At 42.8% G+C, this 18,023-nt stretch overlaps 1 protein-coding gene across 1 annotated transcript in view; it reads right to left on the bottom strand.

The window, feature by feature from the left end:
• Nucleotides 1–18,023, bottom strand: part of GABRP (gamma-aminobutyric acid type A receptor subunit pi) — a 41,385-nt gene that overhangs the window by 7,127 nt on the left and 16,235 nt on the right. Inside the window, exons 5-7 of the mRNA XM_078855092.1 lie at nt 8,974–9,056; nt 7,162–7,299; nt 2,124–2,276 (exon numbers count right to left, since the gene is read on the bottom strand). Of these exons, the coding sequence (XP_078711218.1) occupies nt 2,124–2,276; nt 7,162–7,299; nt 8,974–9,056 (374 nt within the window). The remainder of the gene's footprint in view (nt 1–2,123; nt 2,277–7,161; nt 7,300–8,973; nt 9,057–18,023) is intronic.

Raw genomic sequence — 18,023 nt, 5'->3', positions numbered from 1 at the left:
TATATGTACACTGTAAATATAATGTTTCATACACAATCACGTTTTTCCGTGACTTTTGTGCTGTTTGCTAATCAGCTATTATGAGTTACTAGCAATACAATGTATCCTATGCTCAGCAGGTTTTTTGTGTTGTCAAAATGGGTAGCCAAGTTGAATGCAATGGAGCAAAACAGGATTATCATCCTGAGTGTGTGTGCACTGCACAGAGCTCTTAAATCCGGGAGTTTACTATGCGATTAAAACAAAATCGATATTGCTCCTTACGCCCGTCACACCGTATAACTGCCATGTGCTCGTCCATATGGTTCTAACAATTATAAACTAATTGCATATAGAGAGATTCAGAAAATATGATACACCGGGGGCAGTATTGAGGTAATTGATTCGCAAGACTTATTTTTTCAGATGGTCCTGCCTGGGTGTTTGCATGTGATCAATCCACTGCCAGATGAAACCCTTCTCAAGCTGCAGCCACCTTTCATAAGCATACAATCTAATAATCCAATAATCGACCATTACCTGCAAATGAACTGATATCAGCGCTCCATCTCGTCGTCCTCTCAGCTGCGTCCCATTCGTTGGTTGCCACTTCAATCCATGATTATGCTTTACCATCCTTTCTAGCGATGTGTCCTGCTCAAGCCCACTTACTTTCTCTTGGCAGTTTGAATGATGTAATTTGCCATACAAAAGAAGAATGATGTCATTAACCTGTATATCCTATCGAATGCACGCAATTCTCTTTTTGGCTTCTCAATGCAATTCTAAGCACGCATCTCTCCAAACTTCTTTGGGCACTTTTCAGTTTTTGTTCCGTATTTTACAACCATGACCGTATTTCAAAACCAAGTCATGACAGGTGGTAGATCTTTTTTATACGTATCTTCATTGGGGTCATTGGTATGTTACTTTTCATTATCAAGTTGATATTTCCAGAAAAGTTCCAACCCACCTCTTTATGCATAAATACAAAATAAAACGTTTCGATGCACTTACATCAGAAAACTACTTGCTGTACTGCCCCCTACTGGCACTGTGGTACCCAGAAGGTGATATGTCATGTGTAAATAATTTAAACACGATCAACCAATTAGTCTGCAGTGCTATTCCATATTTTTTTACACGTGCATTTATCACCATCACCATCATCATCGGCCATGGCCAATCTACTGCTGGATGACGGCCCAATCCGCAACCTCATCTCACGAATCCTGCGATGGAATAATTCACCGAGCACCTGCACGCACGCAGATTCGCTGCTCAATCTCCTCTCGGTGGACATCCTCTATGATGCATTCCTTTCCTTGGCCGAGACTCCCATTATTATTTTTAACCATAGGCAATCATCACTTCTGGAGACGAGTGTCCTGCCCAAGACCACTTTCGTTTCTTAATATATGTAGTTCGAGTGGCGTCATTAACCCGAGTATGTTCTCTAATCCATCTGTCCCGCGCCAAAAAAGTGCACAAAATAAAAATAAAAAGATGCATGGTTGGAATTACGCTGAGAGCCAAAAAGAAGTGAAGTTATTTATTGTTCAACTTATAATGTTTTTTTGCAAAGCAGCGAGTTTAATCACATGCAATAAAAACGCAGTGCTTCATGATTAACTGCATTTTTTTTAGCATACATCAGTAACGATTGTGTGCATTTTAGCCACGTGTATTGAAGGCATAAATATGTATGATACATATGTGTGCATCGGTGTGTTTGCAAAAGTGCTTACATTCAATGCCAACGTTGTTTAAATTATTAAGAGGGAATATTATTGCACAAGAAGGCATCGCATGAATTCTGCCTTCACATTTAATTTGGCCCAGTTCAAAGCTGAAGATGCAACTTGCATATTTATGGCAGAGAAGCACAGAATGAAAGCATCATCAATCAACTGCACAACTTAAAAAAAAACATTGTAAATTGTATATAAGATCAACTTTGCCAGGATTAGGGGGGAGAAAACCTGCAAGTTCACTTCAGGAATTATTCTGGATATGTTCTGCTGTGCAGATAGTTCTGTACAAAACAAAAACGTGTATCTCTGTTACAGATAGTGACAGCACAATCGAGATGTGATTTATGAAAACAATTTAAACAAAAAAAACAAAAGATCTGCAGAACTCACCGATACAGATCCTGGCAGGGACGGAAGACTGGCTGATCCAGAAGGACACCCAGGACAGCACAACGAGCAGCACGGACGGAATGTACGTCTCCAGGATGAAATACAAGATGTTACGCCGCAGTTTGAAGTGAAACACCAGCTTCGGGTACTGGCCTGCCGCAGAGTCATAATAAAGGACCGTGCAGTTATCACTTTTTCTCGGCTGCTTGATTCTCAAAATCATGTTCTTATTGAGGTAGATGTCCTGGAAAATTGGTTAGTCTTCCCAGAACATAAAAAAAAATTCAGATAATAATATACCATACAAGATAATTAATTTGCTTGTAAATCTTCCTTCTGCTGACATCGTGACATATTCTTCTCATGATATGTCCCGGGGTTCTTTTTTTTTGTACCTCCGAGGAAGCATATCCGAGGTGTACATTTCAATTCTGGTTCAGCCAATCAACAGCGGTCACAATGTGTAAGTCTGAACCCTTGTTGTTATCACACATTCTTGTGAGTGCAGTCCATCACGAATGCACAGTGATGACAACAAAGTAAACGTGGATAGACAGGCCCTCGCCATCAGAAGGTGGAATTTTACCAGTCACTCCAGAGTGTTGACTTATTTGTTTGTTTAATTGTTTTTGCCACCCCATGTTTATTAAAGGTGGGGCAAAAAGTTAAGTGCGTGAGTGCAAGGGGAAGACAATGGGGAAATGGGCGAAAGGAGCAGGGGTAAGGGGTTTTATTTTTACCTCACCTGTGCACTTCGTTTGGAATATGACTGTCATCTAACCATCAATACAATGCTGGAGCCCAACTCTGGGCTGTGCATGAAGGTGTTTTAACATCCCATGTTCATTGATCTAGCCGACACTTTCTATTGTGATTTAAAGGGACAACTAGATTATTGTAGTGAACTTTTTTCGTAATTTATAGCAGTTGTTATTAATCTGTGCAATTAGGGCGGAAATTACCGATCTTTACTCATGTTACATATTTCATAAATAATGATAACATAGAAAATTGATTGATGTTTCCTCAAATCACATTTTTAACAAAGCATCATCCATTTGTGTTTGAACATTTTTACATTGTGAATGCATATCAAAATTTCATATTCTACTGTACTTCTGCGATTGCATTGTCCAGGCTCAGGCGATCCTGTAATTCAAACTCTCAACAAAGGGGGTTTGAATCCCTTCGGAAATTCCCATTCTATGGGTTTTGATGGCATTGTGAATTCAGGATTTACGACTTTATTCCCATGGAAACCCCCTGGTGAATAGAGCGATAAATGTGAACAGACACGCGTGATCTCAAGGGCCACAGCTTTGACACTTACAGCTTCAATCCATGCCTAAAGAGCCCCCATGTTCGTTGACAGTGAGACACATTTCTGAGGTTGATTGTTTTATATTGAAGTCCACGGACTACCTTCCTGCTTACGTGTCGCTACTATTTATAATTTTGTTACCATATTTCTACAAAAGTTACTTTACACCTTCTTTGGGTCTTAAGTCAAGATTTACTTTACACTGCAGTTGGTATTCGACAACACATTTTCTACTACTATTATCACTATATTATTTTACCAAGTAAGGCCCACTGAGCTATATAGCCCAATGAAGTGGCTTATGTGGAAATGTATAACAGCCAAATACTCTAAACGCATGTTTCGAAATGTGCAGTGAAAAACAGGAGGACCAGGAGAAAAATCCACACGACCACGGAGAGAACATGCAAACTCCAAATATACAGGCGTCAGGGTCGAGATCGAACTCACGACCTCCTGTATATCAGGCGAGGTAGTTAACATCTTTACACTGCGGCACCCTATTATTACATATTACATAAAGGCAGTGTTTTTTTCGGCCAGAGAATTCCAGGGATGAACTTCAAAAAATATTTTCCCATCTGCCCCCCACCCCCACCCAAGTAGGGAGCCACTGAAAATATTCCATGAGAAATTAATCCCTGCATCAAGGTAACCTCTGACACCAAAAATTAAAATCAAGCATCCTGGAAATAATCCATTGCAACAGCATGGCAAGCTATTATTGGCAAGTGAGACACAGCACATTTCAGTATTCCTTTGATGTAAAAAAATCGCCATTTTTTTTCAAAGTACTGTATTGTATAGATCAATATATTTCAATTACCTGTGTTGCTCAAAACAACATCAAAAGGTATGAGCAATACCGTGTAAGATATAATTGTTGAGGACCACCGCAAAACTCGACTTCCACAGCAACCAATTATATAAAGTGCTGTAATTCTATATTTGTCCAGGAAAACATTACTCAACCTCATGACACATTTTCAGTAGGGACCCACTTGGTATGTTTGGCCAATTCTTTTCAAGAAATTTTTTAGAAGTGTCCAAAAAAAGCTCATACATAAGAGAGAAAAACGCTCAAACTTGCATCGGAAAAAAACGACATGCTGTACTGCCTTTCGAAGATGCATTATTGTCATTCAGGTATATATTGTGCACGTAATCTTAGCATGATTGTGTAGTGACGTATAGTGAGTCACTGTGGTGTAGCGCCAGCCACTGAGAGTAGAGTGGAACTGTGCGTGTCAAAGCCTCTCTCTGGAACAAGAGTGTGGATAGCATGGAAGGGAACCCTAGGGGGCATTGTTCTGGTCACAGAGAGAGGTCGGTTAAGGATGTAACAGTCTGGGTGAACCCGAGACGGCACGTGACCGGACAGAAGAGGTAATGGGACGCTTGGCATAGGGTCCTCGGGCTTCTAGTAAGATCCAGAAGGAGGCGTGGCCGGGGCCATGCTGAGGAGGATAAAAGCCGAGTCCCGAGAGCGATCTGGGCTGTCTTCTAGAATCATCCCCTCGAGCCACGTCGCTTCGGTCTTCGATCGGGGTCTTATCTAGTAGTTACTCTGTTGGGGGTAGTTAACAGTGTTGCCTTTGATAGTAGCCCGGTTGGGGCCGTATAATAAACGTGTTGCCTCCCAGACCAAGTGTGTGCCTCCGTGGAACCCACTACAATTGCATAACCCCTCCTACAGGTTATTAGATTTCAAGTGTGTGCCACTGCACCCAACGATGCTGTTGGACTATGTATATAACTGAATGTTTGAAACGTCATTTTTCACTACATCTCACAACTCTATAATGAATATGCAGAGGTAACAATTTAAAAACTGGGGCATACCATGATAATATTATCTCACAATTCCGAAATAGGGAAGAACGACATAGAAATGTGTTGTCTTGATGGGTGATTTGTTGCACAACTGACACAAACCTGGATTTCTAATGTCCCAGAAAGACAACTACCTCATCAAGTCCTGTTAAAACCAGGACAGGTGACAATCCGCTATACAGAACATGATGCATACCTTGGGCTGCAACAGGTGTAGGTTTTAATTCACATTTGTATCACCAAGGGATTGCTTTCCAAACAAAATCACTGCTTGTAAATTGAAAACAGTGCTCAAATGTATGACAAGACTCAACTTTACAGACATGCAAGCTCTGTGAGCTGTTATAAAAGAGATCGGTGGTTGTCACCTCTGAGGAGGTGTTGTGACTGAGGAGGTCTTGTGTTGTGACTATGGTCAGTATATTTTGTAAGGCTGAAAAGTCAGTCCCTTTCTGCTACCAGCAGGTGATGCTATAAGTCCCTGCAGGTATACTAACTCATGGTTGATGGAGTTATATTCTTCTCTTGGCGTGTCATTACAAAGGCGTTTCTTTGTTTTATCCTTGACACTTTAATTACCGTAATTATTCAGTGAAACAGAAATATTCCAGTTTCACTTAATAGTCAAATTGTATGTATTCTATATTCAGCTATTATTTATAACTGCTAATTTTTTCAATATGAGCAGGTGTGTTCACTGAATCAAGTTGTACTGGTTGGGGCACATGTCAATGAATATTGATCTTTCATTTGTTTTTTTTATGAACCAAATATGTATCTAAATTTCATTTGGATATTAATTGGCCAAAGGCCAAATGCATGCAATTGTTATTCACAACTATTGTTTATGTAAATGTGCATTTCTGCAATTACTTGCTCACCACTGCTGGCTAAAGGCCCTCTATTTTGGGGGAGCTCTAAAGAGAGTGGGTATTTAGACCTACTCCACGCTGGTCAAATGTCTTGCAAAAGGGGGGAATAACCACACCACACTCGACCTGATGATCGACAAACTGCGGTTTACTCATTTATACTGCTGGGAAGACAGTGGTGGGGGAATTTAAGAAACCTGCACCATAGTTTAAACTGCCTGTTGGGAAATATGGCCAAACATGGAGATGACCTGCTGGCACAGCAGTCAGAACATAGAGATGGCATCACTTAGACCCTGGGTTGATTCTGAGCAGTAACTCGGGCTTAAACCAGGTTTTCAAGTGGAGTAAACTAATGTATCGGCCGGGTGACAGAATTAATGTATTAAATATGGGTTTTTACTTAATTTGGATAAATTCCAAGTTTGTTAACAAACACAAAACAGCCGTTTCAGTGCCAAGCAATGAACTTGTATCAGCAGGATGGCATGTTAAGTAGTGCACACTCTTTTGTGTAAAAAATGTTTTAAGTCACATTAAGGTATATTTGAAGCAGTTCAAAAATAATTCCTCTTGTAGGGTATTCTCTTACACATTCCATGATACAACGCTGGCAGCAACCTTGGAATTAAATTTGGGAAAAATCCAAAAATAAATTACCAAACATTAATTCATGTGGCTTTAGACTGTCAAGAAGTATATATGTAGAATTCACCAATTTCATAAATTACAACATTCCATTGTGTCCCTTATCTACTCTGAAAAACAGGTTTCTCAGTTTGCATATTTTTTCTTGGAACAAAAACTCAACGCATTCATCAAATAGCAATGCCTAAAAAGGAATAAATATATATAGTCGATGATGTTTGTGGAAATGCCCCTTCCCCAAGTTCTATAAAAAAGGGCCATTGCCTGAATCGTCATCAATAGTTTTCATTTGTGCTGATGCACCACTGCCACGGAACCTTCAAAAACAAAACAAAGCATTTACGTAGACAAATATATTTCTCACCGGTTTCATAGACGGCCTCAGAAACAGAGGTGTAGTACCCTTCCACCGTGTACTGGGCAAGTTTGAGTGTGTCGAGTCCCCGCACAGAGTCGTTTCCGCGTGTCCAGTAGAACACCAGATCGTTCGTATTGTATCCCCCTAACAATACCACACACTCATCAGAGATCAGCATCGTCATCATCGTCGTCGTCGTCATCATCATCATCATTCACCGTCAGATGTATGAGCATGTCTCAAAATTACCTTTCAGCTGCCCCATATTAAGACGGTGGTTCGCTCAACAACACAAGTGATACAGCCGAGATCTTTAATGTCACACTCATTTACAGCCATCTCAGGTGACTTTCAATCGGAATTACACCTCAAAGCCTTAAACTGCGTAAACTACCCCCGCTGTAATTCATTTGTCTTTATTTATTTGCCGAATGAAAGTGGGGTGGAGTGTTGGTACTCTGAACCTGGCCACCTGAGTTTGATTGCTGACCACCACCATTAGTTTGCGAGTGACAGCTAAACCGTACTTCAGTGACCAGTACGGTGAAGTATGGTCTAACAAAACTCATGTTCAAAAATGTCGTGGTGAGGGAGGTCTCTATTCTGCAGCCAGTGGATTTACAAATGCCAGTCGTGGATGAATAACCACGCACCCCTACTCTGGGCCAACCCACACTGAGCAGTGTAAGCACCTTATGGTCAAACAACTAATATGGCATGAGGCCTTCATACATTAGGTGAACTAACAAAGGGCTGTACATTATATTTAAACCTTTAACCTACCAATGTTAATTACATGACAGTTTTTCGCAGCTGGTGATACACTCATATTTGGATGGGGTCATATTGTGTATCATTTTCGTGTTTCCCATATGGACTGTATTTACTCTCTACACATTTGCTGTTTTAGTCAGTGACCTCTGGAATGAATAACAGGTTAATTGTTAAGAATAGCATGCTTGTGTTACCGAAAACCATGAGACGAAGATTTGGACAATTTGGTGAAGTGGCGTTCGAGCATGCTTGCGTTTGTCAGAAAACAGTCTTCAATATACTGGGAACGTTGAAAAGGAGTGGGCTTGTGATATTTTTACAGCATCAATCAGTATAAGGATTTGGGTACATTTTTTATATTTAATGGAGATAAGGTAAGTCTCACTGAAGTACAGTACAGGAGTCATCGGTGATTGTAGAATTATATACAGAACTCCAGGGCTGTTAATATTTTCAGAGTGTGAGGAATTGGATGTTCTGTCAGGACAAAGACAACGAATCGAACGTTCCAGTTTAATTCAACCTGTTTGTGGTGAGTCATCAGCGTCGTAGCTATACTGAGTGTGCAGGCGGTGCAGTTGCACCGCAGAGGGTCCACAAGGTCCGCAGGAACCCCAGGTGCCAGGCTGTGAATACGTGGGAGGCGGGGGGCAGCGACTGCTTGCAGTTGGCTGCTTGGGGGGGTTGGCAGTGACAGCTGGAGGCGTCGGAAACGAATCCAATTGTCTCAAACGGGTGGTGGGCAGATTGTTGGCACTCGGGAGGGGACAGCAATGTCAAGTTGTGCAGTCGGGTGGCTGTGATGAGTGCGGTGTGCACCTGACACTGATCAGGTGACAGACACCAAAGACGCCTCGGGGGGGGGGGGGGGGGCCTTAATCACGTGGATATGTGAGGCGAGAGCGGACAGTGACGCGGCACGTTTGGGTCCCCCGTTCAATTCGTTGCCACCAGCGCAAATGTTGCACCACTGACTGGGCCCTCTGAATGTGAATAAGCCTGGACATAAAAAAAAGCTCTGAACTCTTTCATGCAACAACTCACAGCTCTCCAGTTGCAGGGTGCAGGTCTGCTTGTCCATGGGATACTTGGTAAGATCCATGTTGCAGGCCACTGTGGTGGTGATTCTGTTGACAAAGAATGCGTGATAGTGCTTCACATCGAATACGCGTAGTTTAGTTCAAAATGTCTGTGTGTTACTGCTCAAATACACCATGGGGTGTATACTTATTTCCAGTGGCTGCTCTTAGCCAGTAGTGGAAACTCGGCATGTCCATAACAGGATCAATCACTACAAAGGTCGACCATTGTTCACTTCCCACACAATAGCGATAATGCTATCAAACCCATTGAAGTAATGGTGAAGCCTGGACCAGAATTTGACTTCACAATCATCAACTGTAGCAGCCCTCCGGCATTCTGAATTTTAATTGTGCTCTCATGTGTGTTCTCATAATGTTATCGTAGGCAGCCATGAATGTATTGCCATCTGTCAATAAGTATGAGATGTGGAATTTTCACCACTGGGTCAGAGCTATACACACACAGGCAGCAAAAAGAGAATACACACATAATGGACGTTATGTAATTAAAGAAAAAATGTGAGTGTTCCTATGCTCCATCGTATATTGGGCCGTGCTTATATCAATTGGTAGTCGTGAGCCAATCGTGAAAATACCTCATTCCTATGGTGGGTTCAAGGTTCTACAACTCGCAGGATAGTGCAATGCAATTGGCACTTTGACGTCGTCAAAAAAGAGTGAGAAGCACATTACAGGCAAAACAAGATGATTCACATACAACTTAAAGATGAGCAAGTAGATCAATTAAGATTAGGTCTAAGCAACAGATACGAATGCACAGAGGAGCAAAATTATTCAATGGATGTCAGCACTTTAAACAATCATCAATCACCCGTTATGCATTTCCCACGTCACAGCCAGCATATGCCAGCGATAACGACTGTGGTACATCCATGGACAGTGCATTGAAAATGCGAGCGAAGGTTAGAGGGCAGAGAACACAATTTATGAAACCACCAAAGATATGTTCAGGAAGAGGAGGGGTATAAAGTAACCATTGTTGGTAAAATTACGTGTATATTTCACCAGGTAGTACAGTGGTTAGAGTTTTAGGCCAGCAAATAGGGTCGAATCCTTCTTAATATTTTCAGAGTCAAGAAATGAGTGCCACTTTGTGGGAAGTAATTGTCTTATGAAAAGGATATCCCATGGCATAGGAATGTGGAATTTGCAGCACTGGCTCGGGAATTAGCGCCAATACTAAACATCGTAACTTTTTTTCAACCATGATGTCCCCCACACAGAGCGGCTTGCAAGATACAAAAAGTTCATTCTTACATCACGCACCTCCTACATCGAAGGTCGCATCCAAACTGCCTCAGGAAACCCTTGCGACCTTTGGAAAGCCCTCAAAGACCTCTTCTATCGCGGCAGCAGCAGCTTGACCCCCAGTAACAACAGCCCACAAGCATTATTGAAGCTCACAACCTCCTTCAGCACACACTTCACCAATAAACGTTCCACCATCACCGAAACCATCAATGCATCCCTAAAACTTCACTCACACCCCTCTTATGCCCCCCCCAACCTGCAACCCCAACTCCGACTACATCCCTGCCCTTCTTTTCATTTGCACTTCCCAAAAAATGTCTTCATCCTAATCCATGCACATCGCATCAAGTCATCTCCTCTGGACACCCTCCCCTGTTCCCTGCGCGAAGTGTGCTACAGAACTCTTCATAATTATCTCCAATACTACCAATGTCTTTTTTGCAGTCGGGCATTTTCCCATCTTGCTCTAAAAGTGGTCAAGTCACCCCACTGCTCAAGCAACCAGGCCTCAAACCTAATGACCCGGCAAGCTAATAACCCATAACAAGCCAACCTCTCCACCCTCTCCAAGCTCCTGGAATGCTTTACCCTCAACTAGCTCAAGGCCTACACTACCTCCTCTCCAAACTCTTGCTCCTTCCTGTCAGCCTTCCCTCAGACCTAGTCCACTCAGAATGCACTGACAATGGATAACATTTTTCCATTGTGCACTCCGGTTCAGTCGTTGCACACATTGGCCTTGTCATCTCTGAAGCCTTCTACACCGTTGACCATTCTCTCTTCATTGCCCCCCTGGAATCTGACTTTGGTATCAGTGGCCCAGCCCTAAAATGGATGACATCCTACCTCTCAGACAGTAGTTTCTTGGTCAGAGTGGGGGAAGTCTTCATCCACAGAAACAAGTCTCTTCTGCAAAGTCCCTCAGGGTTCTGTCAACAGCCCCCTGCTGTTTGCAGCTCACACGCCTTCTATTGCCCACCTCGTTGAGAGCTTTGGTGTCGAATACCATTCTTGCACAAATGACACCCTAACCCTGCAGTTCTGTTGATTCCACCAATGCCTCTGGACTCGAGAGGCTCTTGGAGCTCACCGTCACCTTGCAGCGGTGGTTCTAGGTCCAAAAATCTCTCCTTAAATACATCAATCTGAAGTTATCCTGATTGGCACCAGACAGTGTCTCACCACACCCCATAACATCAGGAGAAGGGTAGCAGGTGACCACGACCGGCAAGTCATAGAGTGGGGACGTCCGTCATCTGCTACATGGCCATCAGCCAGCACACCATCGTCTGTCATCGAAAAACAGCTTATTGTGCTCCACTGTACCACTGACCACATCACCGGAATCTGCTATAACTTCCCTCTGGCAATAAGAATGGGAAAAATCGAGTGGCAAAACTGCTGAATGGAGCCGGCGAGGAATCAGCCCCAGTGAGGAGCTCGCATCTGGCTCCAATTCCAAATGGCTCACATGGCGGAGCCTAAACAGACTGAGAGTGGGTTTCGGCAAATGCAACTCTCTCATTAAATCCTTGGACTTCTGCGCAACCGACCAATGCACTTGTCAGGAGAAGCAAACCATGGATCATCTCCTGATATGCCTTGCAGCACCACAATACACTCCTCAAGATTTGGCAATGCCAACACCAGAAGCGGTGGCCTGTGCAGATTATTGGGCAAAGACTATATAGGTTGGACAGGAGACACGACGAAGAAGACCACACCCATGTTCCATTCTAGCATGCTAATTGGTGGCTCTACTCTCCATTTTTCTTACTAACGTCAAGTTCCTCAACATCACTCTTGACTCCACCTTCCCCTTCAACGGCCACACCAACCACATCATCAGATCTTGCGACTGCCACCTCAGGGCCCTCCATAAATTACGTCCACACTCATCTCCACAGAAATCACCAACTTCCTCGCCTTCAGCTTCGTTGGGTCTTGCCCCGACTATTGCAACGCCATCCTTTCCAATCTTCATCAGGTAACCTTGAGAAACTCCAACGGTTGCAAAAACCATCTCACCTGCATCATCCTTGGCGCCTGCCATGCTCGGCAAGATTCCCTCGCCTCAGAATCAGAATCTTTATTTGGACCGGAGGAATTCTATGAGCTATGAAGCTCTTTTTTCACACGTGCCCAGTAGCTGCCCTCCGCTCCCTCCACTTGCTTCCCACCATCACCAGCAATGTCGGCTATAAGGTCGTCTGCCGCATGCCATCGCCTTTCTACTCTTAATCGTCCACTGTATATTTCTTCGTCCCTGTCACGTGCTGCACTACAGGACATGGTAAAACTCTTTACAGCATGGCTCACAACTTCTGCTCTCTCTCTAACTTGGACCAGGAAGGTCACTGCCAGGCGTCATGTCTCCATGGCTACCCTCACTGTCCAGAGAGCCTTCCCGCTGCACACTGACAGCATTCAATCTCCACCAACTTTCAAGAGACAGTCTTTCCCCATGGATTTTCGAGTGACACTGAGCTTGGCTCCATGCCTTCACATCTTGGTAATTTAGGCCGTGAAATATTGTGCCCATTATCAATTGCCTTCTTATTAACATTGCATTTGCTTTATGTTTAAAACCCCATTCCTTCCCATTAAACTTCTCATCAATATTCTTATCTTATAAGTGCATTTTATTTTTTTTATACCACACCTCGGATGCAGTATTTATTTAGGTGGCAGAATAAAGAGGTATTTGAGATAATAGTAAAATTATCACTCAATAAAGGAAGGAATGCAGACCTAATATAATGTGGAAAAACAATGCAGTACAGACAATACACACAAACAAACGAGCTTAAACTAAATTGAAAGGCTTAACTTTACTCATTGGGCTCTCATCTGGCTTTAAATAAAGGAAACCATGGAATCTAATGTCTATGTGAGGAGATAGTAAGTATTATTTAAATAAACTATATTCCTTTAAAGTATGACAATGAAACTTGATTTCATGCGTGTTTGACACTTCACGTGAACATCAAAAAATAGGCGAAAAATGGAGATAATCTATTTTGCTGTATGCTTATATATATATAAAATTGTATATTCATAGCATTGGGCATTGATGGCAACCGATGAATTATGAATAACGCATCCCATGTCAATGGCCAATTGGTTGCATGTGAGGAACGTTGAGCTTTGTATCAGACAGCTGTTAGATGAGGTGCCAAGTATCAGGTCTGAACAAACACTGACACACCCACACAAACGTCAAACATGGAGTCCTGGGGCACTTGTACAACGTGCGTTAGAGGAGGGGATAAGGAAGCCACCCTTCGACCACTGTCATAGCATGATCCTCCATGAACTGTATGTATGCATGTTGAACTTCGTGCCGTACGTAGCCAACAGTGCTAATCTGAGGTGCGGGATAGAACATGGCTGATGAAAATTACGAATTTCAACTTTTGATCTTAAGCCACATCAAGCCAAGAATATGATTTTATTTTGATGTATAATAACACGTATTTGTTACAATTAATGAACGACATGGTATTGTACAAATGTGTGGTGTTAGAACTAAGTGGATAGGAAGGTAGTTGCATTATGAGTGTGGACATGAATACAACCTTATCCTTATTGAAAATCAAATTTATAATATTTTCTTCAGTGAAATAATTACTCACCAGGCAGGCAGATTGTAACCCACTACACATGCAATTTATGCTTTGGAATGATCATAAATCGCAAGTTGCAATTTGTTTTATCTTAATTTAAGTAAAAGTTGAATTTCGAGTTTACTTTATCTCCAACTTAACGAAGCTCGTATTATATATTGGAGTTAAAATTATACCTCGCCTACTTTACTGGTGAGGCAATATATGGAAATGCTTTTGGAGCAGCGTGGTGCTTAAAGTAAGGAGGCTGCAGTTTCACTTCATGGATTTTTGAGCATGATCATATTCCCTCATACAAGTCGATAATGAAAAGCCACGTTCAAGGCACCACCGAGAGCTTCATACATCGAATTATAACTTCGAGACAGGAAGAGAACTACATGAATCAGAAAATCCCAAGTAAGAGACATCACGTGATAGTAATTGTTCAGGAGAGCAGCTCGACTCGTCCAGGACGTATCGTTAGACACGGAGACATAGCTCAGACATTTTGGCACCCAGGGATAGTTGGTATCAATGCCCCCCCTCCTCCTCCCCTCTCCCCCAAATTGAGCCACCGGCCACAACTGCTCGCTTCATTCCCAACAATTTGGCCACACATCGATTCGGGCAGCGGTGCGCCCTCTTGGGAGAAGGGACGATGGCCGATGGATGAAACAGGGAATTACGAATCAGTCAGACATCCCGCTTAGGACCCTAACGGGAAAAGTCATGAGACGGAGGCTTGAGGCTTGATTTAGTAACGTTGTTATATAATTAGAATATGCGATACACCTCAACTGCTTTCATGTTCTCAACGACTTGCATTTGTACATTGGTGGTGGCACTATGGGAGGTATTGAAAGTGTGGGAGCGGTTGGCATAGCAGTTAGCGCTCTGCGCTCCGAAACGCGGTGACCCGAATTCTATTCCCACACACGGCCAATACAAGTGACGATTATCAGAACTGGTCCCGGGCATCCCCTAGGTCGACTCAGCCTCAAATGAGTACCTGGTGCGATGTGTACACATTGCTACTGGGGATACAAAGGCGGCCGGGCGTGGTGCTGGCCTCACGCCGTTCGTGTGCCGTGCTGGCCTTAATAGGTGCTCGCTTGCCCCAACAGTCTGCTGAGGCTATACGGGGGATCTTTGTCTTTGGTATTGAAAGGGTGAGAGAATACGGGAGATGTGAGAGAAGCATGTCAGAAATGTGTTGCAGATGTTCACAGACACGAATTTGACAGAGGGTGATGGGATGTATGTATGTTGAACTTATTTTGCACTGTATGTAGCCAACCGTGCTAATGCATGAGTCAGCAGGTAACAAGAATTAGTGTGTGTAATGACATGAAAACGGCTGTTAAGGAAATATAGAGAAGTGGCATGTGGTGGGGACTGTGTAAAGGATGACCGGCCTTCATAGATGCTCGCTAACAGCACTTGCCCCAACAGTCTGTTGAGGCTATATATGGGATCTATCTTCGTTGTAAAGGATGAACAAAAACTCTATACCATAGAGCTCGTTGTATTTCCAACCATCACCACCTAGCCAGTGAACTGGAGCACGTACACTAAGCCCTCAAGAAGAATGGATATTCAGACTACACAATCCGAAAAGCTGTAGCCCCAACCGTTGGGAAAGAACCATCTGAAGACCCAATCAAAACCATCACCTTGCCATATATAGCAGGGGTCACCAAAAAAAATTCCAAAATCATGAGCAAACAACACAGTACATAAAATTCGTAATTTGATTCCATCTGTGAAGGATGTGATCCCTGACATGCAATAGCCCGGTGTCTACAAACTAAGCTGTGTCTGCGGCAGTAGTTACATTGGGGAAACTAAGCGACATGTCTTGGACCGTGTTCTTGAACATAAGGCAAATCTGAAACACGGTAGGACCAATATCTCAGCCATGGCTGATAATTATTTTAACGCTGTGGGCACACACGAAATTGATTTTGCCAAGACAAAGGTACTCTGCAAACCCACTGGCTATCAGCAAAGATTCGTCCATGAAGCCATCCACATATATAAACACAGGCACAATTTCAACCGAGAAGATGGGTACAAACTCAGCAATCATTGGAAGGACATTATTAACCAGTTTAGGTCATAACTGGCTGTGTTGTTCCCTTCCTACCTACCTATGTTAGCAGTTATTTTCGGCTCTCTGAGTTACATTCACTAACACAGCCACCGTTAGCTATGTTAGTAAACGGTGGCTTGCCATTATTTTCCACCTCCATGTGGCAATGTTCCTTTCCGAGCTCTCTCTAGCTTATATTTACAAGCAAATTTCTTCCATTGACATGCTAATCTCTCACAATACAATGGCCACCCACACAGCTTCGTTTATCAAGATTTCTCCTGACATTTACATGCAAATTTCATCTCTAGCCCCCGCCCACTGACCCTTGGGCAACACCCATCTCAAACCTTAATAACTCCCTGCCTTAGCAGCGCACCCGCCATATATTTGTTCCTGCTTCAGCAGCTCTCACCTGATGACGATTGCTTGTGTTGCGATCGAAACGTCGTGATAGTGGTTATTTTTATGATTTTTATTTTTCTATCTACGTGGTTTTACCGAAAAACCCAAAGAATATGAATTCCTGCAGTCACGAAAGCTTTAAGTCAAGATTTAAGGATGAACAGATTCTTCGTTGATACTGCATTGGCAGTTGTGCAGAAGCACAATTAACAAGAGCTCATCCGTCTATAATACTGCCTTAAGAGGAAGAGTATATCATAGATGAGGTTTTGGGCAATGACCCTTCTTCATCGCACATAAATATAAGAGCTCACTGAAGAAGGTCCATTGGCCAAAATTTTGCAGTTTTCTTGTCAAAGGGAGTGATGAGTCTGCGCCAGGTCGTTTGATGTGCTTCATGGGGCACTAGAGGCAGCGCCAAGGTGCGGGCACGTACTGGATTCACAACCATTAGGCAGCACGATGGCTTTTTCTTGAAACTAGATATTGGACAGCTGTGAAAAAGAGCTTGATATCTCATCGGATTCCTCCTGCAGTATAAATACATATTCTGATTCGGTAACGATTCACCTGTGCGGAGTTTATTTTATAGAATTTTGGGAAGATCAAAGAATTATTTTTGTCTCTTTTTTACCTTCTCATTTGTCATTATTCGTGTTATCATTTGTATTGGGTTGTTTTCAACAGCTATACACCGTCTGTAGCCAACCGTGCTAATTAGAGGTGCCTAAATGTAATATAAACATATACTTTACATACGAAATACATAAATGGGTCAATAATCCATTCTCATACACAAAATTCAATGTGTGCATCATGAGTGTACAAGTTAATTTGAATCAATGCCTTGACACATCATTACATGCTGACACGAAACGGGCTTGCCCTCCAAGAACCGCGTTATATGGCAGTCGCACTGTGTCCAACCCAACATCCGGACACCATTCTCATCCTGAGCTTACAGCCTTTTTCCCGGGCCCACCTCGGAAACAAGCCATGACATCATAGGGTCAATGTGGAACCAGGACGGACAAATTATTTTGTTATGTCACCCATAGATTTGATCTTATAACAGCTAAATTTATCCTGATATAATGTGAAAAAAACAGATTTCAAATGATTTCTTCCCAACCCCACTTCTCTGACCATGGAGGGTAGAGAGTGGGAGGGGGGATTTGGACAGAGCATGAGGGACGAGCAGATGGAACCACATGGGCCCTCATGGCACGTGGACTGAACTCCACCTTGAGTGATCTCTACAGAGCCCCTCGAGAGGGTATTATGGCCCATCCTGACTATTAATGGTAGTCCAGTATTCCCTCGTTATTAACGAACTTGCTAACGGCGATTTTGGCTATCTGCGAATCGCATCTGGAACTCTACACGACTGCATCGAGAGAGAAAATGAAACAAAATAATGAGATAAAGTGATGAGAGAGAATGTGGTGCGAGAAAGTGATGAGAGAGAAAGCTTATTTAAATATTTACTTAAGGTAATAAATATATAAGGCCAATATAATTACCCGCGAAATGTGTTTCCACGAGCATCTCCGGAACGTATCCCTCGCGAATAACGAGGGAATGCTGTATATGTGTTTCACTGGTAAGAATGCGTATGTGGACATGTCTGTCTGT

The sequence above is a fragment of the Lampetra fluviatilis genome, chromosome 4 (assembly GCF_964198595.1).
Source record: "Lampetra fluviatilis chromosome 4, kcLamFluv1.1, whole genome shotgun sequence".
NCBI lineage: Eukaryota > Metazoa > Chordata > Hyperoartia > Petromyzontiformes > Petromyzontidae > Lampetra > Lampetra fluviatilis.
Note: the sequence above shows the minus strand (reverse complement) of the source record. Positions and strands in the feature narration are given on the sequence as shown.